General features: G+C 62.9%; 2 protein-coding genes across 21 annotated transcripts in view; both read right to left on the reverse strand.

Annotated features, from left to right (window-relative positions):
* Positions 1–827: 827 nt before the first annotated feature.
* On the reverse strand, positions 828–7,154 carry MAPK11 (mitogen-activated protein kinase 11). Of its 8 annotated transcripts, none has more exons than XM_073214107.1 (12): positions 6,880–7,154; positions 4,536–4,665; positions 4,393–4,451; positions 4,207–4,318; positions 4,107–4,136; positions 3,966–4,013; positions 3,773–3,887; positions 3,424–3,468; positions 3,076–3,248; positions 2,570–2,648; positions 2,314–2,487; positions 828–2,104 (listed from the first exon to the last, which is right to left on the reverse strand). In XM_073214107.1, the coding sequence occupies exons 1-12, from the start codon at positions 6,993–6,995 to the stop codon at positions 2,025–2,027; spliced, it is 1,161 nt and encodes a 386-aa protein (XP_073070208.1). In that variant the 5' UTR covers positions 6,996–7,154; the 3' UTR covers positions 828–2,024. The 8 variants fall into 8 exon arrangements, with proteins under 8 accessions (XP_073070208.1, XP_036862585.2, XP_073070210.1 ...); XM_037006690.2 differs by having other exon boundaries at positions 3,076–3,155; positions 3,397–3,468; positions 6,880–7,138; XM_073214109.1 differs by adding an exon at positions 6,230–6,386 and having other exon boundaries at positions 3,966–4,136; positions 4,536–4,634; positions 6,880–7,015.
* The window catches only part of PLXNB2 (plexin B2), a 35,262-nt gene continuing 18,595 nt past the window's right edge, over positions 4,647–21,313 (reverse strand). For 9 of the 13 annotated variants that reach the window (XM_037006677.2, XM_037006682.2, XM_037006681.2 and 6 more), the window contains 29 exons: positions 21,134–21,248; positions 20,958–21,066; positions 20,778–20,879; positions 20,243–20,335; positions 19,877–19,958; positions 19,636–19,796; positions 19,382–19,530; positions 19,091–19,199; positions 18,805–18,941; positions 18,479–18,649; positions 17,822–17,951; positions 17,486–17,713; positions 17,162–17,338; positions 16,879–17,018; positions 16,677–16,777; positions 16,368–16,597; positions 16,052–16,233; positions 15,640–15,706; positions 15,312–15,458; positions 14,636–14,792; positions 14,382–14,482; positions 14,213–14,297; positions 13,946–14,100; positions 13,699–13,859; positions 13,477–13,624; positions 12,912–12,976; positions 12,668–12,743; positions 12,209–12,283; positions 11,298–12,128 (listed from right to left, as the gene is read on the reverse strand). In XM_037006677.2, the coding sequence (XP_036862572.1) occupies positions 12,024–12,128; positions 12,209–12,283; positions 12,668–12,743; positions 12,912–12,976; positions 13,477–13,624; positions 13,699–13,859; positions 13,946–14,100; positions 14,213–14,297; positions 14,382–14,482; positions 14,636–14,792; positions 15,312–15,458; positions 15,640–15,706; positions 16,052–16,233; positions 16,368–16,597; positions 16,677–16,777; positions 16,879–17,018; positions 17,162–17,338; positions 17,486–17,713; positions 17,822–17,951; positions 18,479–18,649; positions 18,805–18,941; positions 19,091–19,199; positions 19,382–19,530; positions 19,636–19,796; positions 19,877–19,958; positions 20,243–20,335; positions 20,778–20,879; positions 20,958–21,066; positions 21,134–21,248 (3,758 nt within the window). In that variant the 3' untranslated portion in view covers positions 11,298–12,023. Of the gene's footprint in view, positions 4,666–11,297; positions 12,129–12,208; positions 12,284–12,667; positions 12,744–12,911; positions 12,977–13,476; positions 13,625–13,698; positions 13,860–13,945; positions 14,101–14,212; positions 14,298–14,381; positions 14,483–14,635; positions 14,793–15,311; positions 15,459–15,639; positions 15,707–16,051; positions 16,234–16,367; positions 16,598–16,676; positions 16,778–16,878; positions 17,019–17,161; positions 17,339–17,485; positions 17,714–17,821; positions 17,952–18,478; positions 18,650–18,804; positions 18,942–19,090; positions 19,200–19,381; positions 19,531–19,635; positions 19,797–19,876; positions 19,959–20,242; positions 20,336–20,777; positions 20,880–20,957; positions 21,067–21,133; positions 21,249–21,313 lie in introns of those variants that run through there. The other 4 variants (XM_073214079.1, XM_073214078.1, XM_017658011.3 and 1 more) reach the window with 4 other exon arrangements.

Below are 21,313 nucleotides of genomic sequence, written 5' to 3' on the forward strand. Positions count from 1 at the left end.
TGCGGTCACTGGAGCCACAGCTGCCTGAACCTCTTGCCCTTCAGGCCCACGGTGGCCCGTGGCAGTACACCTGCCTCCTCCAGAAAGCCCCAGCTGGCCCCCTTACTCCTCGGGGAAGGACCCAGCAGGTCTCCGTGTCAGACCTGACCCTGGGATGGGCATGTGCCAGGTCTGTTCCCATCCCCATCAGCACAGGACTTGGCCCAACCTGGCCTCTAGGGTTCCCCAGAACCTGAGGCCCAGTAGCCACAATGACCAGGTCTCTGGAGGTCCAACTCCCAGATGGTCTCTACTTCCCCGTAGGCTAAGGGCACAGGATGTCTGTGTCCTGGAGACACGCTGCCCGATCCCGTCGCCCGGGTCCTCGGCCCTCTCCCCACTTAACCAGGGAGGAAAGCTATTTCCCTCAGCCCACCACCCTGGGAGGGGCAGGCCTTTGCTCTCTGAGAACTCCGATTGTTCCCCAGCAGCTTCCCTGACCACTGAGCAAGGGGCAGGTCCGGCTCTGGTCCAGAAGTGGAACCTGCCTGGTGAGTCCTCTGCAAGGGCAGCCGGGTTGATCTGCGGGTAGCCATCACTCCCTGTCCCCCTCAGAGTCCACTGGCCTGGGTGGAGGACTCAGCCCACCCCACCCGCAGCCCCAGGCTACCTGAGTTCACAGGGAGCAGGGAGGGCGCTGTGCTAGACAGCTGCTTGTCTGACCGGGGGCCAAGGGACCTGGCCAGTGCAGGCATCTGGTGGGGCAGACCCGCAGGGGTGCAGTGACGTGCCCCCTCTCCCCAGGCATTGGGGACAGTGGGGCAGCAGAGCCTGGGATACAAGCTGAGCAAGAGGGAACCCCCTTTATTACAAAACCCTGGTGCAGGCACTTAACATTCAGAACTCCTTGAGTCATGCGAGGTGGGCGGTCACCACCTGACCACCTGACCGAGAAGCCCCTATGGGGTGGACTCACACCTCCATGTCTCAGGCAGGATGCTGTCCACAGCTCACTAGGGTGAGGGCCAACCCAGAGCCAGAGAGAGGGCAGAGGAGGAGCAGGCGGAGGCTCTTCATAAGCTCTGGGCCAACGTCCAGGTCCAGGTCCAGGTCCAGGTCCAGGTCCAGATCCGTGTGTGCTGCCCCCTTAGTGTCCTCAAGGCTGGATGAAGCCCCTGTGCCTGCTGGCTCCCCAGCTGACTCTGTGTTCTTATGCCTCAGGACCTGCTGCAGTCCCTATACCCAAGAAGGCCCCTTGCCCACCTAAGCTCCTCACATGGTGCACAGCAAGATCTCAGCACCCTCATGGCATCAGGAACTGGGGGGAGGAGAGCAACAGTACAGCCACCCCAACTGGGGCCTCCAGCTGGTCATGGCCACTGGCACTCAGGGTGCCCACAGATTCACACGTATGTGCACAGACCTGGCCATGAAGATACAGTACATGGTAGTGCACATGCCACACATGGCTCAGGGAACACGTGGCTCCAGGATGATTTTCTGATTTGACACCTGGTGGCTGTCCCTGCCCCGCCACTCCCCAAGGAAGACCCTGGCCAGCTGTCAGACCTTTGGGTCTCAGCATTTCCAAGGGGAAACTCTCACTTCCAGGCTGAGCAGCTCTGACCACTGAGACCCCTCCCTCCCTTTGGGTCTCTGCACGCCCCCCAGAGACAGCTCTCTGGGGCTGAGGCGATCTGGAGGCAGACGGTCCCCAAGAGGAGCCCTATGGCCTCCCAGTCCCCATGGTGAGGCCCCCAGGGAGACCCAGCAGCTGGAAGGGGGCGGGAGGACCAAGGGAGTCCAGGACGCTGGCCCGGACTCCAACACCCACGGCTCGCACATGCGCACACTTTCATGAGTTCACATGCATACATGGACTGCCCTTAAGGAGCGGTGTGCAGATGAGAGGTCCCGGGCCAGGGACCAGGGCTGCCAGCCATCGTGGTGTTGGGAGCCACCCTGTGTGGGAACCTGGCAGGCCGAGAAGGGCACAGGCAGACTAGGCCCCTCCTTGCATCCATGCGCCGGGGGCAGCACCACGCTCACTGCTCAGGGCCCAGGTTGCCAGGCGGCTTCGGTGGTTCTCGGGGCTTAAAGCTGAGGACTTCCTGGTAGGTGAGCTCTGGGGGGTGAGGGCAAAGGGTGAGGTCAGGCTGCCAATGGCCCAGTGCCCACACCCAGCTGTCTTGTGTCAGCCTCCTGGCCCAGACCCACCACCCTCTGAGGGCAGCCTGGGCTGGTGCTGCCTGGAGCCTCTGCTGGGCACACCCAGCCCCACCTCTGCCTGCCCCACCCTGGAGTGGGGGGGTGTTGTCCTGCCCCCAGGCCCACCCTTCCACTCGGCCATGGGGCGCTCCTTGGCCTCCTCGCCCTCCTCATAAGGCTCAGCTTCGGGCTCATCATCTGGGTCGTGGTACTGGCTGAAGTAGGCGTGGGCCAGGGCCTCGGCTGCACTGACCCTCTGGTCGCTGTCCAGCACCAGCATCCTTCCCAGGAGGTCCACAGCTGCAGAGTGGCCATAGGGGGAGATCAGCTGCACATCCAGGGCCAGACATGAGCCCAGCCCAGCCCCTGGGCCCATCCTCACCCAGGGGGTTGGCTCCGTGGAAGATGCTCCTGAGGTCCTTCTGGGGCATGGGGGGCAGGGACTGGATGTATGTCCGGGCCTGGGGGCACATGGGAAGGACCTGGGCGGACTGCTCAACCCCTGCCTCCCCAGTACCAGGCTAGGCAGGGGCTTCAAGCCCGGCAGGCGCTTGCCGAGAGAAGCTCCCAGACTCATTCACACCAACAGGCCTGGGCACGAACAAGCACAGACCTGACGTCCCCCGCTTGGATCTGGGCCTGGAGCCGCCCACCACCCTTGGCCAGGCCACTCTTGGTTGACGCAGCGGCTTCACCCTCACTTCCTCGTGCCAGGAACGCCTTCCTTGCTCTCCTGTTCCCCCTGAAGGGTCAGGCGCCTGCCCTGGACTCTAGTTCACTGTGCGACCCACGCTCCCCACATGGCGCTGGATCTGTTCCCACACTGCCCCTTCCTCCAGGGTGCCTGGGGGCTTGGTCAGCAGAGGGAGCCAGTGGCTGGTGACTCACGTGTTCCGAGGATATCTTTGCCAGAACCTCAGGACTGGGTGTGCCCACCACCTCCATGATGCGCTTCAGCTGGTCAATGTCTGCCTGGCTCAGGAAATGCCCACTGGCCAGGCAGAGACCCTTCCCAGGCCCCCAGATCTTCGGGGCACTGCCCAGAACCTGCTTTTCTACACCTGGGGAAGGAGGTACAGCCCAAGGAGGTACCGCATGGGGCAGAGGAGGCAAGACTGGCCAGAAAGGGCCAGGGCCCACTTCTCTTGACCTCCACCCACAAGGGGGGACCCTGGCTCAACCCTCCTCCCCAACCTGGGCCAAGGATACAGTCACTTCCTGGGAAGAGAGCCTTACCCTGGAGCAACTCGGCCATGATGCAGCCCACGGACCATATGTCCACTGTTGGGGGAGGGGATACCATCAGTCTGCCCACCCCATGTCCCTCCTGGGAGAACTGGGGGCAGCCTAGGGTCCCCTCTGTCACAGCTGGGCCCACAGATTTCCTCCTCTAGACTGACCCTAGGCAGGTGGAGGAGTTAGCCCAAGACACACCATGTTGTGGACCTCTCAGGGTTTGTATTTTAATTCTGGCCCCAGACTGTGTCTAATCCCCCAAGACAGGGCACCCTCCCAGGCCCTTTTGTGAGCTGGCCTGCCTGCCCTGGCCCCATTACACAGCTGCCCCCATATAGGTTGATACTACCTGTCTGGTTGTAGTGCATCCAGTTGAGCATGATCTCAGGTGCACGGTACCAGCGTGTAGCCACATAGCCAGTCATCTCCTCATCAGCCTGGCGTGCAAGCCCAAAGTCCAGAATCTAGGGTGACCACCAGGGTTGTCAGCATCCCCACATTCCCCTCCCCGCTGCCTGTGGTCCCCCACCCCTGGCGCTCACCCTGAGCTCACAGTCCTCATTCACAGCCACGTTGCTGGGCTTCAGGTCCTGCAGGGCAGGCAGGTGTGAGCTCAGGAGTTGCCCAGCCTGGCTCTGCAGCGGCCTGGCACCACACTCAGCCAGCCAGCCGACCGCACCTACCCGGTGGATGATCCCCGCTGAGTGGATGTACTGAGGGGAAGACCATGGGGTGTCAGGTCCGGCAGCAGACCCCACCCCACCCACCTGCCCCCGCACCCACCTTCAGCCCACGCAGCAGCTGGTACACGAGGAACTGGACGTGCTCGTCACTCAGTGCCTGGCACTTGACGATGCTGTTCAGGTCAGCGCCCATCAGAGTGGTCACCAGGTACCTGGGTGTGGTCAGGGGTCAGCACGTAGCCCCACGCCCTGTCCCACACATGCTCCCGCCGCAGCACATGCTCACACTTCGCTGAAGTCCTCGATGGACGTGGCCGGTGTGAACACATCCAACAGTCCAATGACCTGAGTCAGGAGAGGAGTCAGGACTCGGTGCCTCATCCAGAGCCCCAGGGGAACCCTGCCCGCCTGGCTGGCCGTGACCCTCACGTTCTCATGCTTGAGGTGCTTGAGCAGCCGCAGTTCTCGGTATGTCCTTCGCGCGTGCACTGGTGACTGAAAGGGTCTTGACAGCTTCTTCACCGCAACCTGCTGGCACAGCCGTGCGTCATAGGCAGAGCTGCAGGTGGCCAGAGAGTGAGGCCCATGAGGGAGGCAACCCCCCCGCATTTACCCCAGCCTTCCCAGGCCACAGGGCCCCGTCCTGCCCCACCCAGGAGACCCAGGGCAGAAGCTGGATCTCCCTGCTTCCTTGCTCCTATGACTCTAACCCCCAGCTCAGCACAAGGCCAGGGGGAGTCTCTATCAGCCCCAGCAAGCGTCTTCCTGCTACCACCTGGGCTATGGGTCTAGGCGGCTCCCTCAGGGTTCCAAAGCTGACTCCAAGCCCCTGGGCCCCCAATGCCTCTGAATGTTCAAAATATTGAGGAAAAGCTGGGCAAAGGTGTTTACCGCATCAGTATTTTTAACAGTGAGAAACTGGACAGCAGGAAATGTCCAGCAGAGGGTGATGTCCAGACCCACAGACTAGACTATCCACCCTTGCCCAACCACACTCCCCAGAGGTCCAGACCCTCTGCCTCCATACCCATCTACTCTTCACAGGGCAGGAGACAAGGGTCACTGGCTTCCTCTTCAAATGCAAATGGTCCAGTCACCCTGTCCCCAAGGTCCCACCGCTCTCGGAATCAGGCCCAGCTTAAAGGCAATGCCTCTGCACAGGCTGCTGCCTGCAGCCACTGCTCCTCGTGCCCCCACCTTCACCTCCTGTCCCTGGAATCCTGCCCTGGAAGCAGACCCTGTAGGACCCGGGATGCTCGTGGGCCCAGGTGGTGGTAGAGGAAAGCCAGCTAAGTGCCTGGGGTATCCATGGCCCCCCGCCCCCAGCCAAGGGCCTGATGGAGAAGGTCCACGTCACTCCTGGGGTGGGAAGCAGGGGCACGGTCCTTCATGTGGGGCAGCAAATCCTTTTCCCTGACTGCCTCTTGGCAGTCAGAAGACAGGGATAGTAGCACTGGGTTGTCAGCCTTGTCAGAAGAATGTAGGAGCCCAGGAGAAGACCATCACCTGCACAGGGGCCATGCAGACTAGGTGCAGGGGAGAGAGATGGGTGTCTCTTGAGCTTGGTACTCCCTAGGAACTCCCAAAAGGTGATTATGGGCCAGAAGTGAATATAGCAAGGGCTGTCAGATCTCCAGGGTATCAGGGTGTGGGCGGGGCACTCACACAGCACACATTGCCCCTCTCTTCCTGCCCTAAAGTATTAGAAATGAAGACACAGGCCTGAGGATGGAATGGCTGAAATGACCTGAGGTTTCTGAGGGCTGGTGAGTGACACCATGAGGTCCGAGGCCTCGGGGACCCCAAACCCCTGCTCCAGGCTCCAGAGCTGGGCCTCGGTAGGTGCTCCGGAGAAGTCCACTCTTCAACTTCTGCCAAAGCCTGCAACAATGCCCCACCCCTGGGCGCCCCTGCCCCTGCCTCCCCACCCTCAAGGCTCCCTCTGGACATCAGCCTTCTGGCACCAGCCTCAGTAAGGACCCCACGGAAGGGGCTGGGGGGTAATTTTCAACATCCACACCTGACATCAGCCTCATTGTTATTGCGACTACAACCAGGGTTCCCTGCAACCACCTCCCCATTTGGCCCCAGTAGAACCCCGACCCTCCCCTGCCCTTAGATACCCTGTGGGCAGGCTGTCCGGGCCCCATGGCCTAACTTCAGGGCGCAGTGATCTCAGCTCTCTTGGTTAGGGCTGGGTGGGATGCAGACCCTCCTAGGATTGTAGGGGGAATGGCAGGCGTCTCTGCTCACACCTAAGTACATCCGGTGTCTGAGACACTAGCGAAAAACCAGGAGAAGGCAGGACCCATGGGGTTCTTGAGGCCATTCAAAGGGAGGGGTCCTGCTCTCCCTACAGAGGAGCTCCTTTTTCCGAACAAAACTACCCGCCTAGGGCAGGGGCATCTGCCAGACCCGGAGGCTGCCTGACCCTTGGCCGGGGCACCTCGAAAGCGTGGTGCGATATTTAGGGGGCCGGGAGACTCGCCCTCTCGCCGGCTGTGACGCCGCAGTATTAAAGGCCTGATGGGGGACGCACCGGATTGGACCTGGCGGGACGACGACCCCTCTCTATGCCCCGGGCGGCCTCGGTGGGAAAGTTTCTCCTTCGCGCCCCCCTTCCGCCTCCCCTAATTCATTCTCGGGATCCGCGTCGGGCTGGGGGCGGAGACAGGCCGAGGCCCCTCCTCACTCGTGAACCCCGCTCCGGGCGGGGTGGGGGCGCGCACAGTCCCGCCCGGCCCCTGCGCCCGCCCCCCACGCCCGCCCCTACCAGACGGAACCGTAGGCGCCCGAGCCCACCGGGCGCAGCCCCTGCAACCGCTGCGGCACCTCCCACACCGTCTTGTTCAGCTCCTGCCGGTAGAAGCCGGCGCGCGGGCCCGACATGTCTGGAGCGGCCGCCGCCCGGCCCGCGGCCCACGCCCCCTCCCCGGCCGCGCCCCGCCCCTGCCGCGCCGGAGACCGAGCCGAGCCGAGCGCAAGGAGGGCGGCAGGATGAGGAGGCGGCGGCGGGCGGGGCGGGGCGGAGCGGGGCGGGGCGGGGGCGCCGGCAGACAAACGCGCGGCTGCTCGGCCCTCCGAGGCGGCGGCCGAGCGGAAACCAGCCCTCGCCCTGGGGGGCGGGCCCGGGCCCGGGCCCGGGGGGAGGGGCGGCCGGGGCCCGCGCCCTGCCCCGCTCGCTCCTAACGCCTGGGGTCCACGCGCGTTTCCGCACGCCCGCGGTGTTCCGCTCTGGGCCCGGGCACCGCCCGATCCCGGCCGCCGCTGCCGCCCCCGCTGGGATCGGCTCCCCGCGCGCCCCCCTGCCGGCGCCGAGCCCGCACCCCCAGTCTCCCCGTCGTCTTCCCCTGCGCCCTTCCCGCCGCCACCTCTTGCATGTACAACCCCCTTCAGCCTGCTCGGTTCCCCACCCGCTCCGGGCCCTGAACCCTCTCCCCCAGCCCGCTCCCCCAGAAATGAAGTAGAACCCTCAAAAATCAAAGCATCCAGGGGCGGTCGATGGGATTTCCATCAAGACAGAATGCCACCTAATGCAAACCGGGCACTTGGTTGGACAGGCCCTCTGCGGCGAGCCTATGGAGGCGCCTTGGACGCCTGGGTAGCCTGGAGGCCTAGCCTGGACGGTGTGCACGCCTCCTGGTAACCTGATGTCGGCCTCGCCCCGCGCTGGCCCCCGCTCGGCCCTCCTCTTCGAAGTGTGGCCGCAGGCCAGGCCTGGGACCAGCCGTGTCAGGACCAGGGACAGCGCCGGCTCCGGTTGGGGTGGGGCGGGGTGAGCTGGTGGTAGTGTTCCCTTAAGACGCTGTCCCTGAATGGGTCTTCTGTGGGGCCTGTACCGTCCCTCCTTCCGAAACAGTCCCCAGCCGCCCGCTCTGGCTTCCCCGGTGGTGAGCAGCCCCTCCCAGGCGCGGCCGCGGAGGTCCGGTTCCCGCAGGCGCCCTACCGTGTCCGCCTAGCGCGCTGCGCCCGCCGTCTACTCTTCCTCTGACTGTACGGTGACCAGGGTTCGGAGAGCACTGCCCCCCAGACAGACGTCCCCTGACCCTGTGCTCTGCGGAGCCCTGATGAGTGGCTGCGTCGCCTCCTCCCAGGAAAGTGGGAAACAGGTTCTGAGTTGCCGGCCTCCGGTTCTTCGAAACAAACTAGTATCTGAGTTTTTAATATGAATCCCCTTATTTTAAAGTATTAGCAACCCAATAAAAATTAACATGTGTCAAGCAGTAGCGGGCAAACGGACGCATCTGGGCGAATGAGGCCGCCGGCCACCCTCGCGTACCCTAGAAGCCAAGTCTCGAACCGCCCCTGGCCGCAGTTTCCCCTCTGGGAGCCAGTGTTGGCCGGGCAGTGACGGACCAGGGACCTGCCCTGGGGCGCCTTGCACAGGCCCGGGGCGGGCCGAGCTTTGCGCGGAGTTGATGGGAGTTTCAGCTAAAGCGCCAGTGGGGAGGGAGCGGAGCTGCGGGCAGCCAGCGGCGTTGGTCTGCGCCGGCAGGTGGGCAGGTGGGCCCGGGTCGTGTTCCCAGGGCAACAGGCTTCGCCCCTGCTGGCGTTGGGGGGATGCGAGGGGACCCCTCCGACCTCTCCCGAATCCCCGCTGTGAGCGGTTAGAGGAGTGGAGAGCTGGGCCTCCCTGCCTGGCTCAGCCAGCCATGCAGGGTGGAGTCTCCCCTTGACATTCGCCTGTGTGCCCACCCAGCCTCAGGCCCACAGGACTCTGCCACACTGCCCCTGGGCAAGGTCAGCTCGTCATACTGCACACCAGTGACCAGGAGTTTCTGGCAGGGGGGCAAGGACAGGACTAGACAGGTCCGAGAAGCTCCACACAGGTGGCACCAGTAGGCTGGGCCTGCCTCTAAGACTGAGCCTGACACGAGCAACAGGGAGGAGGGTGGTGGCCCGGGCAGGAAGGCAAGGCAGGTAGGGCAGGGTGGAGATCTCCGGACCTCAGATCTTTACTCTCAGGCTGATGGGCTGCTGCACAGGGCAGTTTCACAGCACTGTCCTGGCCCCCAGGTCACGTCCTGGGGCGCAGACTGAGCCTGTGAAGGGGTTTGCACGGAGGGGACCGCAGCCAGGAGTGAGGACGGGCAGGACCACCCTACCCAGGTCCTTCTCAGCCCTCTCCTGTGATTCTGTCACTCCTCAGCATCAAGATCCCACCCCTTCTCTCCACGTCCCTGGTTCCCCTGCACTGACCCAGGCCACCCCCTTTGTGGTCCCATGCTGGTCTCCTGGGGACCATTTCTCCCTAAGGTCAGAATGAATTTCCTGAAATGCTAATCTGGCCTGTCTCAGGCCCAGGTGATTTAGCGGAGGGTTCATGCTCTTAACCACCAAGCAGGGTGCGGCCTGTTTTCTGGAAGTCAAGGTCGTCGAGGCTGTCCTGCCCTCCCGTCCCTGCCTTCCTTCTCCCACTCCCTGGGGAGGAAAATAAGTGGAAAGCAACAGGAAGGGCATGACACCCCTTGGCCTCAGCACCCTGCCTGACACCGTGCACCCCAGCATCCACACCCAACTCCTATCCTTCACTGGCACCATGTAAGGACAGCCCCAGGGCCCCTTCACACTTCTGTCCTCTAAAGCAGGGAACCCCATCTTTTGAACATGCAGCCCTTCCCCTAGCTCCAGGGTCCCCAGAGTAGAAGGGGTTCTCGTGGACTCTTCCCCTCTCTTTGCCTAGCTACCCAGTGATGGGGGGTGGAGGTTGGCAGTAGTGGCCTGCAGGGCCTCAGTTCCTGCCTCACCCCCATGGAACCCCCAGCTCAGCATTCCCAAACTGACCCCCCTGCTCTGGCTTGCACCTTGTTCAGATTTCCTAACCAGCTGGGTCTCTGAGAAGGGGAAAGCCTAGCGTGGGCCTCAGCAGTGTCATTTCAGGGTCCCTGGGGTAGAGGAGGTCAGCTTTTCCCCCTTTCCATGTGGCTTGAATGGGGCTGCCCCAGTGCACAGGTGCTTCATCGTCAAGGCCTAGACCACTGAGACTTCCCAGCTGCCCAGGCTGGGGCTGCCAGCTGACGGTGGCTCTGCTGAGGATAAGGCAGCACATGCTGGGAGACAGTTCAGAGAGATGGAACCCAAAGACATGTGAGCACCTGGATCTAGCCAGACCTGAAGCTGGATATCACCATGCTCCTTGTTATGGAGGCACTAAATTCTTATGCTTGGATTGGTATTCTTGAGCACAAAGGCTCCCTGAGGGCAGGCCCTGTCTACTGCCAGCCACATGCCTAGTGCCCAGCACAGTACATGCTGAACGGATGAAAGCCAGACATGCTGATGCTGTGTGCATACACATGTGTGCCTGCTGGATGCAGGGTGGCACATATAGTGGCTCCTGCCCTGTTTGCAGCATGGGGACTGGAAGCAAACCTCCTCCGTCACCAGGTTCCCGGATGACTCCCTACCTCTGGCATCAGCAAAGGTGCCACTCACTCTCAGGTACACAGCCCTTGAGTCCTACTGATGTCCTGAGTCATCCTGGGGTGGTTTATGGACCAAGGAGCCAACCCTAAAGGCCCCACAGCTTTGGGTGGGGGGGTCAGAGCCTTCCCAGAGCCATCCCAGGGTCCTGTGGGCTCTGTACACAGTAATGGCTTACTAAATGAATGCTGAGGGGCCATGCCCATGAAGCATCCCTACCTTATAAAGGAGGAAACAGGTCCTGGACAGCTCAAGGTTCAGTGGGCTCAGACCACACCCCACCCCTGCCCCAAGACTCCTAGTGGCCCAGCCCAAGAGGAAGGGCGGCAGGGGGCAGTGCAGCCACCAGATGGAGCCTGGGCCAGCCCAGTGCCCCTGCCAGGCAGGGCCGCCCCCTTGCAGCTCTGCGCCCACGGTCACTGTGGGCCGCAGGGCAGCCTTTCCATGCCCAGGCCTCGGCTCCCAGTCCCTGGCCATCCTGTTCTCTGGGGTAGCAGGGAGGGTGTGTGCTCAGCTCATCTGATGGCTGAGGGGGGCTGCAGCTTCAGAATCCCCCGGCCAGACCCCAGCACAGGCCTGGCCCCAAGGGGCCAAGGACGGTGCAGTGGGGGGTTCGAGGCCACACGTGCCTACCAGAGGGCGAGACTCCAGCTAGGGCCAGTGTCCAGGAAGATAGGCCGTGAGCAGGACGGGCCCAGGAATGGGCAGGGGCAAGCGAGCCGGGGTGGCAGGTCAGCAGCCCCAGGAGAAACCCAGCCAACCACAGAGTGAGAAAGACGGCTGTATTTGATTTACAATTAACAAGATTTACAAAAGGGGATTAGGGTAGGGTGGCCCTAGTGGAGCTGCTCCTGGCACACCCAAGCCTGGGCCGGGCCTCCAGGTCAGCCTGTCTGACAGGCCGTAACCAGAACCCCTCCTGCTGGGGCCCCTCTGGCCACCTGGGCCTCGACGTCTGACGTCCAGCTTGACCTTTGAGGTGGGGCCCACAGCACAGAGTCCACCCAAGTGCTGGCACCCTGCAGAGCAGGCCAGGTGAGGTCAGGAAAGCATCGTACCTTTTCTCATCCCATCCAGGTGGGGCAGACGTGACAGTCTGGTCCAGGCCCTAGGGGCCACAGGCACTCAGACCTCCCCCCAGAGTCCAGGCCCATGGATCTGAGGTGGCTGCTGGTGTTTGGGAAGTGGAGGCTGAGGCCCAACTGCCCCCAGCAACCTAGCGTGGCGCCAGGGCATAAGGCACATTCGCGAATCACTCAGGAGGCTTGACGCAGAGCACCCAATGCTGGTTCTGGAGGAGGGAGCTGGTGCTGGCACGCCACGAACTCCAACGTGGGGGTTCCCCTGGTGCACCCACACTCAGATGCAGGGGCTCCTCCTCAGCTAGCAAGAGAAAAGGGCTGAGCCCCACCAACTCGGCCTCATTTCCCAGGGGCTGCCTGACACTGGCCATCACACACCTGTGCCAGAGACTGTGGTGCCAGAGGTCAGAGGTTAGAGGTCTGTGACCTTGTTCTCAAGTGCAGCCGCAATCTGCTGCAGGCGGAAGGCCAGCTGCATCTTCTGGGCGGCGGGATCCTCCTCCAGGGCGTTGATGATCTGAGGGTGGGCAGTGTCAGGCCCAGACCAGGGGAGGAGGCTGCCCGAGCTGCCACCCTGGGGAGGACTGGACCTCCTACCTCATCATAGTACTTCTGCGTGTACTGGTAGAGCTGGTGCAGGGCCACAAGGGTGTTCAGGGAGTCTGTGTGTGCCTGCAGGGGGAGGCAGTGTGACCCTGCAGGCAGGAGGCTGTCCCCCAGTGGGGAAGTGTGTTGTGACGTGTAGTCACGGGCAAAAGGAGACACAAAGGGTCACAGACACACGCTGGCCTCAGACAGGTACCCCCCCAACATCCACTGAGACGTGGCAGGCAGCCGGCTCAGCCCCCTGCTCACCAGCCAATCCACCTTGCACACATGCTCACACACAGGTCCCAGCCCTTCTGGGCCCACCCTCTGCTTCTCTCCTGTGGGCATGACCTTACCCAGCCCAGCACTGCAGCCTCCTGCCCTGCTCAGCAAGGGGCTTTGGGAGAGGTTGGGGGGGTGGCTCGGCCCTGGGAGGGTCAGTTGGTGCGTCCCCTGTGGGGCCCTTACCCGGGAAATCTCTGCTAAGTGTGTGTTCATGTCCTGGTCGCTGACCTGCACCATCTGCCTGATCCCCTTGTAATAACTGTGGGGAGAGTCGGTTGGGGCAGGAGGTTACAAGAGACAGCGGGGCAGTAGGTCTGAGGGTGGACCCGAAGCTGCCCCCACCAGGGCCCTCCCCCCAGTCACAGGCATGAACCGCCCCCAAGGGACCCACAGGGTGGGGTCTGGCCTGGTGGCGGGCAGCACTCACGCTTCCACCATCTTCTTGTAGGTAGAGATCTCCTTGGCGTAGAGCAGCTTGTTGCTGGGGGAGTCCTATGGGGGTCAGAGCTGAGTGATGCCCAGGGAAGCAGGGCTGGCTGGCGCCCCTGCCCTCAGCCCGATGGAGGCAAGTTCACACCCACTCAGGACCCCAGAGAAAGGAGGGGTATTTGGGGCTGGGATCCAACTGGGTTGCTCCTCCTGCCCAGCTACAGACTGAGGGGGCTCCCAATGCTGTCAATTTCTCTGCCTGAGTAAAAGGGGTCCCACAGGTAAGAAAGGGTGGGGATCCCAGCTGCCTCAGGCCCTCTGCCTCCCACATCCCTGGTCGACTTACACCTGCCTTTTTCCGGAGCTCCAGCCCCAGATATGCAAATTCATACCACAAACTTCTGGCACGTCCCAAACTGACTTCCTCACCCCATCGTGCCTGCAGTTTCCCAGGCCCGTCGCTCACCCCACTCCATGGGCACGCCCCTCCAGCCCCTCCACGCCTCCTGGGCGATGACACACTTCTCCCCACCCTGCCAGTGCTGCCTTCAGGGTCCACTCACACGGCTCAGTTTGTGCTCTGTGCGTGTGCAGGCATCCATGAAGGTCTGTGCGATGACCGACAGGGAAGCGTCCACCACCTCATGAACGTGCACGTCAAAGATGAAATGGGGGTTCTTGAGGATGTTCACCCAGAACCGGAGCGGTAAACTGCAGTAGAGCGGCAGGTAGTGAGGGGCCATGAGGCCCCATGCAGGGAGGCAGCGGGGAGAAGGGGCCCCCACCTGTTGGTCTTCCAGATGTGGATGGTGTCTTCGTCCTTGATGTCATGTTTCTCCGCCTGCTCATCCAGGAAGTCGAAGAAGTACTTGACGGCAGGCGGCACCGCGTGCCCGGGTGCCAGCACACTCTGGAAGAAGTTGTCCACAAACTGCTGCAGCGTGCCCTGTGGGGGCAGAGGGGGGTGCACAGGCTGGCTCAGCACGTCCCCGGGAGCGGCCCCAGGCCTGCCGTGCGCCCAGCGCAGCCCACCTTGACGGACAGCAGGCGGGTCAGGTAGAGCTCGGTGATGGCCTTGGTGCGCTCTTTCTCCTTCACGCTGCCCCGCTTGGACTTGCCTTCATCCACCTCATCTGCCGGCCTCACCAGGTGCCACACGCGGTTCTCCTCCTCCAAGAGGGCATGGCCTACAGGGAGAGGGGACCACGGGGCTCAACAGCTCCCCCAGATGACAGCACAGGATGGACACTATCCACGCTGACCTCCAGAGGCCTAACAGGACACGAGGAAGGGACTCACGCTCCCCAGGCAGGTCCTGCTGGCTGTCCTCGGGCTGCTGGGAGACCCCCACCTTGGACAAGATGAGAGTGGCTCCATCCCGGACCTGGGGAACGCGGTCATGAGAGCTAGCCTCGCTCCCCATTCCAGGCAGGGAGTGCTGCCCCCAGGCCCAGCCACCCACACTCACATTGTAGTGCATCAGGGTGTTGATGCGCTTCCAGCGGCCTTCCCGCTGAGAGGTCAGGTCAAGGTCTGACAGAATCTGGGCTGTAGACCCAGGACGCCACTCTGCAGGAGGACACAGCCCAGTTCTGGGAGCCCGGCCACAGACTGCCCTACCTAGGCTCTTTCTCTGTCCCCCAATCCCACCTGCCCGACCAAGGCCCTGAAGGCAGACCACTCCCCAGGGCACAGAGCCAGGCACACAGGGACCATGCTCACCGAGGACCACACTGTCAACCTTAGGCCAGCGAGAGCAGGGCTGTGTGCGGTACACCTGGTCAATGATCTTCTCCTTGACCTGGGAGATGGTGTCACAGTTGAGGACCTTGACAGGGATGGCATCAACCCCTTCATCCTGGACGATCACGCTCACTGTCTGCAAGGGAACATGGCATGAAGAGCAGGCGAAGGAGCCCTCAGTCTCACACCCTCAACCCCTGATGTGGGGGCAGCCTTAGGCCACCCTGCAAGGCTGCACCCTCGGGTAGAGAGGCGAAGGGAGGGCTCTGGGCCCCTGCAGTGCCCAGGGAGGCCTGGCCTCACCCGCCTCTGAACACCTGACTCAATAGGACAGAGAGTGGAGACTCGGGGGCCTCTGGCTCAGCAATGGCTCACTCTAGGTAGTCCAAAAGCGTTGCAGAAGCACACGCACAGATTATACACTGCCTGTCCATGAGCGCACAAGCTCACCACCACACACGTGGGGTGTACTCAGGCCCCCTACACATGCCTGCAGCAGCCCTGCATGCATGGGAGGCAGCTGGCTCAGGCTTACAACATGCAGAGCCCTCATCCACAGACACCATCAGGGCCTGATGCCTGCTAGGTTCCATGACCCAGGCCTCTGGAACCTGGCCCAAGGGGGTCCTGAAGCCCAGCTGGCCCCTGGACTCACCAGGGGCGCATATTCCACATCGTCCCCCAGCAACCCTGTGTCGTTGAGGGTGTACTTGGCCTTCTTCTGAACAGCGTCCACTGGTCCCTTCTCCACCTGATGCTTAATGGCCTTGAAGAGCTTGTACAGTGGCTCGCCGGCACTGTCCTGGAGCAATGCGAAGCAGCTCAGCCACGGGCGGGTGGTGAGGGGCCAACATGCCATGGCAGAAGCAAACCCACACAGGTGGGACCAGGCCCATCTGGAGGTGCTGCACGGGCAGGCAGACTTTGGGGGGCAGCACCACCCTGACCCTCTCCCACCCCTGGTTGGGCCACATGGAGCCCACCTTGAGATACTGGTATAGGCAGATGGACATCCAATTGGACAGCATCCTCTCCACCACCGTCTCAGACCTAGAAGTGCGGAGAGGCCCTTGTACCAGGGACCTCTCATTGCCCCTAGGCCTAGCTCACTCACAAGCACCAGCCCGCCCTCCCCAGCCAGGCCCTGGGTCCCTATTAGGATGCACAGGCATGGCCTGTAGGGACCAAGCACCCAGCCCCCAGGAGGATGGTTGTATTATCTCCTACCCCACCCTACAGAGGGCAGCAGCTGACCAGCAGAGACCTGCTGTCAGGGACCCCAGCCCCTGCCGGCCCTCCTCCCCATTCATCTGCATGGTGGGCCTGCTGGCAAACCCAGCGGCCAATGAGCCATGTGCGGGCACCGCCCGCCCGCCCCGCCCCAGTCCCCCACACCTTCGCAGCATCAGCTTGGGGTTCTTGGCCACCACGTATTGCTCCATGAGCTCCAAGAAGAGCGTGCGCATGATGTCCGTGTAGTACTCCAGCTTCCCGTGCAGAGCCACCGTCAGCAGCGATGCAAAGTAGACCTTGGCGCGGGCCGAGAACTCGCGCTGGTTCTCCAGGGTGTGGATGAACTGTGCGGGGGCGGGTCAGTCAGTCAGGGCCCGGCCCCGCCCCTGAGGGCCCAGTCCCCGCCCAAGACCCACCTCCCAAAGCCCAGCCTGCGGCCCCGCCCCGCCCCACCGCCCCCGCGGCGCGGCCCGCTTACATTGACGAGGAAGGACTTGCTATTGAGCAGGTTGGAGAACTGGTAGAGCGCCTGCTCCACCACGGGCCTCCGCGACTCGGGGATGTCCAGCTTGCCCGTGATCATCACATCCTTGTCGCCATCCTTGGAGGGCAGGAAGAAGACGCGGTCGGTGTAGGTCTTGTAGTCCAGCACAGGGATGCCTGCCTCATGCACGTCGCTAGTCTGGTCCTCCATCTCGATCATCAGGTCTGCGGGGAGGCTGTGGTGAGGCCCCCGGCCGCTCGCCCTCCTCCCTCTGCGTGCGGCCCGCCCAGCCCTGGCCCCTACCGGTGAACTCCTTCTTGCAGCGGTCCCGCACGCTCTCCTCCAGGCCCTCCAGCTGGGACTTGATCTTCTCGTACTCACGCTCCGCCTGCTGGCTCTTCCTCCTGGGGGCACAGGAGGCTCCTAGGACCTGGCCTGGGTCAGGCCTCCTGGTGCTGGGCTGTGGGCATGTCCAGAGGGCGCGGGCGAAGTGAGAGGGGCTCACCAGTAACAGTACACGGACACTGCGATGATGGCCACCATGGGGACAATGACCAGGGGCAGGATGAGGCTGAGCGGCACGTCACTCACACGTGTGTCATACTCCACACGGCCCAGTACCCACTCCCGCGAGCCGAACTTCACCTGCACGGAGGGGTGGGCTCAGCACAGAGGGGTGGTTAAGCCCCAGAGCCAGTGCCCCCTGGACATCCGACCTTGCTCACTGGAGCCCCTGCCCTGTGCCCCCTCGTCCTCCCGTGGGCAGAGCCTCAGCACCCCCCACGCACAATGAACTCAGGCAGGTTGTGTGTTGTGTCCCGCTTCTGCCGCCGTTTTGGGGGGGGCTGCACCTCCGGGGGCTCGCAGTACAGGTCCGTCTCCGTCAGGGTCTTCATGACGCAGCGCTCAGCGCCCACGAAAGCCTCAGCCTCGTGAAGCGTCATTGCCTTGTTCAGATTGGTGCCCTGTGGGGGGGCGAAGGCCACAGTGACCAGGAGGGTTGGGGACACCTGGACCAACAGAGCCCAGGCTTGGGGCTGTGGCCCCACACCACCTGGTCAGGGCCCGACCCCAGGCTGTAGGCCCGAGCCCGAGCGACGGCCAGTCCTCACCCGTGCATGGATGAGCTTGTTGACCTGCTTCTTGACACCTCCTGTGAAGTTCTCAAAGGTGGGGTCAGCCACGTACTCAAAGGCGCCGGCCTCGGACCTCAGCAGGGCACGGTGCCCATCCATTTGAATAAGTGCTGTGAGGTTGTAGGCCTCAGGCTCCTCAGGGACCGCCGGGGATGAGAACACGACCTTGGAGTCGTTGTAGAACACATACTCCGAGCCCACAACCTATGGACGGGGGCAGGGTTGTCAAGGCCATTTGGCATAAGCCCATCTCTCCCCACACATCTCCAGAAACTGTAGCAGAGCTGCAGCCCAGGCGGCCCCAGCACTGACCGTCAGGGGCCGCAGGGGGCCGGCCTCCCGCCGCCGCCGCCAGGTCTGCAGGGGCTCCGCTATGACCACCATGGCGAACCTCTGGATCAGGCTGAAGCCAAGGCCCGTGACGCTGATGCTGCGGCCGCCACTAGGGGTGGGGGTGGTGCCTGAGTGGGCACCCCTGGGCAAGGACGTGCCAGCTGCCTCCAGACCAGGTGCCTGCAAGGCTGTGCCCCCACCCCCAGCTCCCCACCGCAGGTCTGGCCACGCAGCAGGCTTGTAGAAGGCAGAGACTATAGAGTCCCTGACCCCATCTGCTTTGGGTATGTATCCATGCAGGTCTATGTGAACACAGGCCTGCTGCAGGACAGGGGACACGCTCGGGACACGCTCAGGACACGTGACTCTTGAGCACTCCCTTTCTCGCTTGTCAGAAGCAGAGTTGGAGGGGCCATGGGACTGCCCATCCGGGTTTCTAGGAGGGGCTGATTCGCTGCGGTGGGGTTTTCCGGAGGCTGCCTCCTGCTGCGTAGACCAGCCCCACCACATCCTCACAAGCCCAGTGGACAGAGGTGAGCACCTGGTAAGCACCTGAATGGGTGGGTGTGGTATGGGTCCCAGGCTGGGGCAGGGGGGGGGGTGGCACTGGCCAGGGAGGGGAGAGAAAGGCCCCACCTAACGAAGCTCCGCAGTGGCACGAATGCTTTCAGCACGGGGTTCTCGCGGTAGGTGAAGGTGACGCCAGGGCTGGGCACCTGGGAGCCCCCATAGTAGATCTGTAGGGGCAGCTCCTCCAGAGTCGACTGGGGGCCGGTGACACACTGGAGCTGTGCCCCAAACTGCGTCCTGAGGAATGGGGGTGGCCAGATCAGTGGGTCAGTGGGTCAGGTTGGTTTCACTGCCTCCTCCGGGGCAGACTAAGGGTCATGGCCCCAGAGCCCCGAACCCTTCCCCAGTACCAGGGCAGACCAGAGGTTTGCCAGCCTTCTGGTGACACCCACACTTTACAAGGGACATCATTGAGGGTCACCCGCACATCTTCTTCAGAGCCCGTGTCCAGGTGGGTGCCGTTGATGGTCAGCATGGTGCCACCAGCCTGGGGCCCCTGCTTTGGCTCCACACTGAGGGGCTGGGGCTGCTGGCAGAGTGACAAGGGCAGTTCGGTCAGGGGCGCAGCCCCTCTTCCCTCCAAGGGAAGACTGTAGGGGTGAGCAACAGGGGTCAGACCCCATCCACGTCTGTCCCAATCTACAAGACCCACCCAGGTCCCTGGCACTAGGCACTTACCTGGTAGGTAAACTGGACGTGGGGTGGTGAGTGGCCAAGCTTCCCATTGATGTCCACCATGACACCCCTCGTGAAGGGTGCCTTGGCACCCCCGATAGTACACACAATCCTGGGTGGGTGATAGGCGTTGGGGGATACTCAGGCCACCTGGCTTGCACACCTGAGGGTGTGAGAGTCCTGGGCACACACATGCCCAGACCACGTCCTTCCTCTCCATCTGCCCAGTCCCCTGCCTCCCAGGGCAAGGACTGACCCAGCCAATGGAGCCCAGGGCATGGGCCATTCACTCACCGGGTAGACACAGAGTACCATTCTGGTTCAAAGGTGCAGTTCTGGTCAGCCACGGTGACCCTCTTGACGTCATCTGCTCTCACCCCCAAATTGGATCCGAATATGGTGACACGAATGCCCCCACCCAGTGGGCCTGTCTCAGGCTGGATCTGGAATTGGCAGAGCCTGGCTGACCCGGTGGCCTGGGCCTGGGGGGACATGGGGAGCCTGGGGCCAGGCTGGAGCCCCTCGCCGCCAGGGAGTGGCAGGCTTACCCTGGTGATGACAGGTGGTGGACACTCAGATGTGGCGTTGCTGCACAGGGCCTCGTACACACACTGGCTCTGCCCACCACACCATACACACTTGTAGGTGGAGTCAGCGGCCAGGCACAGACTGCAGTCGCTGCGGCCAAATGAGCAATTGTAGAGGGTCACTGTGGAAGGAGAAGCCTGTGGTCAGCAGGGCCACCCTGCTCCCCCTGGCTCACCCGGCCCACCTGCCCACCGCACCCACCTTGGAGCTTGCTGTCGATGTTCTTGCCGTAGGACTTGACATACAGGTGCAGGGGCAGTGTCTCGTTGGCATCCTGGGACAGCTTGGGGGACACACAGGGAGAGGCTGTACTCCCAGATCCCACCCAAGCCCCACAGTGGCCCGTGTGGTCCCCTCATAGCCAAGGGGCAGCAGGGGGAGGTTCTCACTGTGGCTGGAAGCTGGAGCCTCAGAGATACAAAGAGTCACTTTGATTCCAGGGACATAGGACAGAGAGTGGCTCCCCGTCTGTCCCACCCCTCAAGCCCCAGGCAGGAGTGACCAGCACGCACCCACTGCCTGCCCCCGGGGCCCAGCAGCCTGTCCTGCTCACCCTGGGAGCCATACCTTCGGGGTGCGAAAGAAGAAGGCTCCTGACTCCTGTGTGCCCACTGACACATCAAACTTGAGCAGGTCGCTGCCCACGTGCAGGGAGGGGCCCTACAAGGCAGCTGGTCAGGGGAACCCGGACAAGCCAGCCCTTCCTGTCCTGCCCTCTCCCTGCCCCACCCCACCATCAGCCAAAATAGGTCGTCCCATCCCAACCAACCCCTCCACCACTCCCAGACACCACGGCCGCCGCCTGAGCACATCACCTGTTCCCTCCTAAGTGGCACCACAGCTGCTCACCCCTCAACACCCTCAGCTCGCTGTCCCTGCTCTCTGCCCACGTCCTCCTGGACCTGCCTCCTGCTGTCCCCGGAGGCATGCTGAGCTAGGCCCTGAGCAGGGAAGCCTGAATGGGGTCGAGGCAGTCCGGCTTGGGTCTGCAGGAGGATGGCCATCGGTATGCCACCAGCCATCGTGACCCTGCTGGGTCCCCAGGCCTGTTTGCACTGATGAGCCCACCCCCCTGCAAGGACCCCACAAGTCACACCCCCACCTTCGCTGTGTCCAGGTTCTTGCCCTGGAAGGTCACGTGTGTTTCATGGTTCATGGGGATGACCAGTGGGCTGGGGTTCAGGAACTGGGGGCAGCTGTCCTCCTGGAGGGAGTAAGGCTGGTCAGTCACCTCCTGGGCACGGCTGAGCTGCCAGGCCCCTGCGGCCCCAGGGCCCCTCACCATGTGGGCGCGGACAATCCCATCCTCGGGGTTGGGTGAGGCTTCCCGACACTCATGGTAGCGCAGGTCCCACTGGCATGTCCAGCGGTTGCTTGTGCAGGAGATGCACCTGGCGGAGAGGGTGGTAAGGGGGCCAGTCTACAGCAGGGCCAGGGGGTAGCGGGTGGGACACTCACGGCAGATTCTTCTCCAGGCTCATGGCCTCCCGACAGTCATAGAAGGGGTACAGGTGGGAAGTGAGAAAGACACTGCCACGTCTGAAGAGAAGCTGGATATTCATGGCCACGTGGTCTGCAGATGGCATATGGGGACAGTGTCAGACAGGGCCACAGGGCACAGGGTGAGGCCAGCATAGT

Source organism: Manis javanica, chromosome 10 (genome assembly GCF_040802235.1).
Source record: "Manis javanica isolate MJ-LG chromosome 10, MJ_LKY, whole genome shotgun sequence".
NCBI lineage: Eukaryota > Metazoa > Chordata > Mammalia > Pholidota > Manidae > Manis > Manis javanica.

Coding starts and splice junctions, on each gene's coding strand:
- MAPK11 (XM_037006684.2), bottom strand. CDS start 6,995: ATGTCGGGCCCGCGCGCCGGCTTCTACCGGCAGGAGCTGAACAAGACG. Junction 4,666..6,879: donor GGCGCCTACGGTTCCGTCTG/GTAGGGGCGGGC, acceptor GGCCACCTGCAG/CTCTGCCTATGACGCACGGC. Junction 4,319..4,392: donor ATCGAGGACTTCAGCGAAGT/GTGAGCATGTGC, acceptor GACCACACCCAG/GTACCTGGTGACCACTCTGA.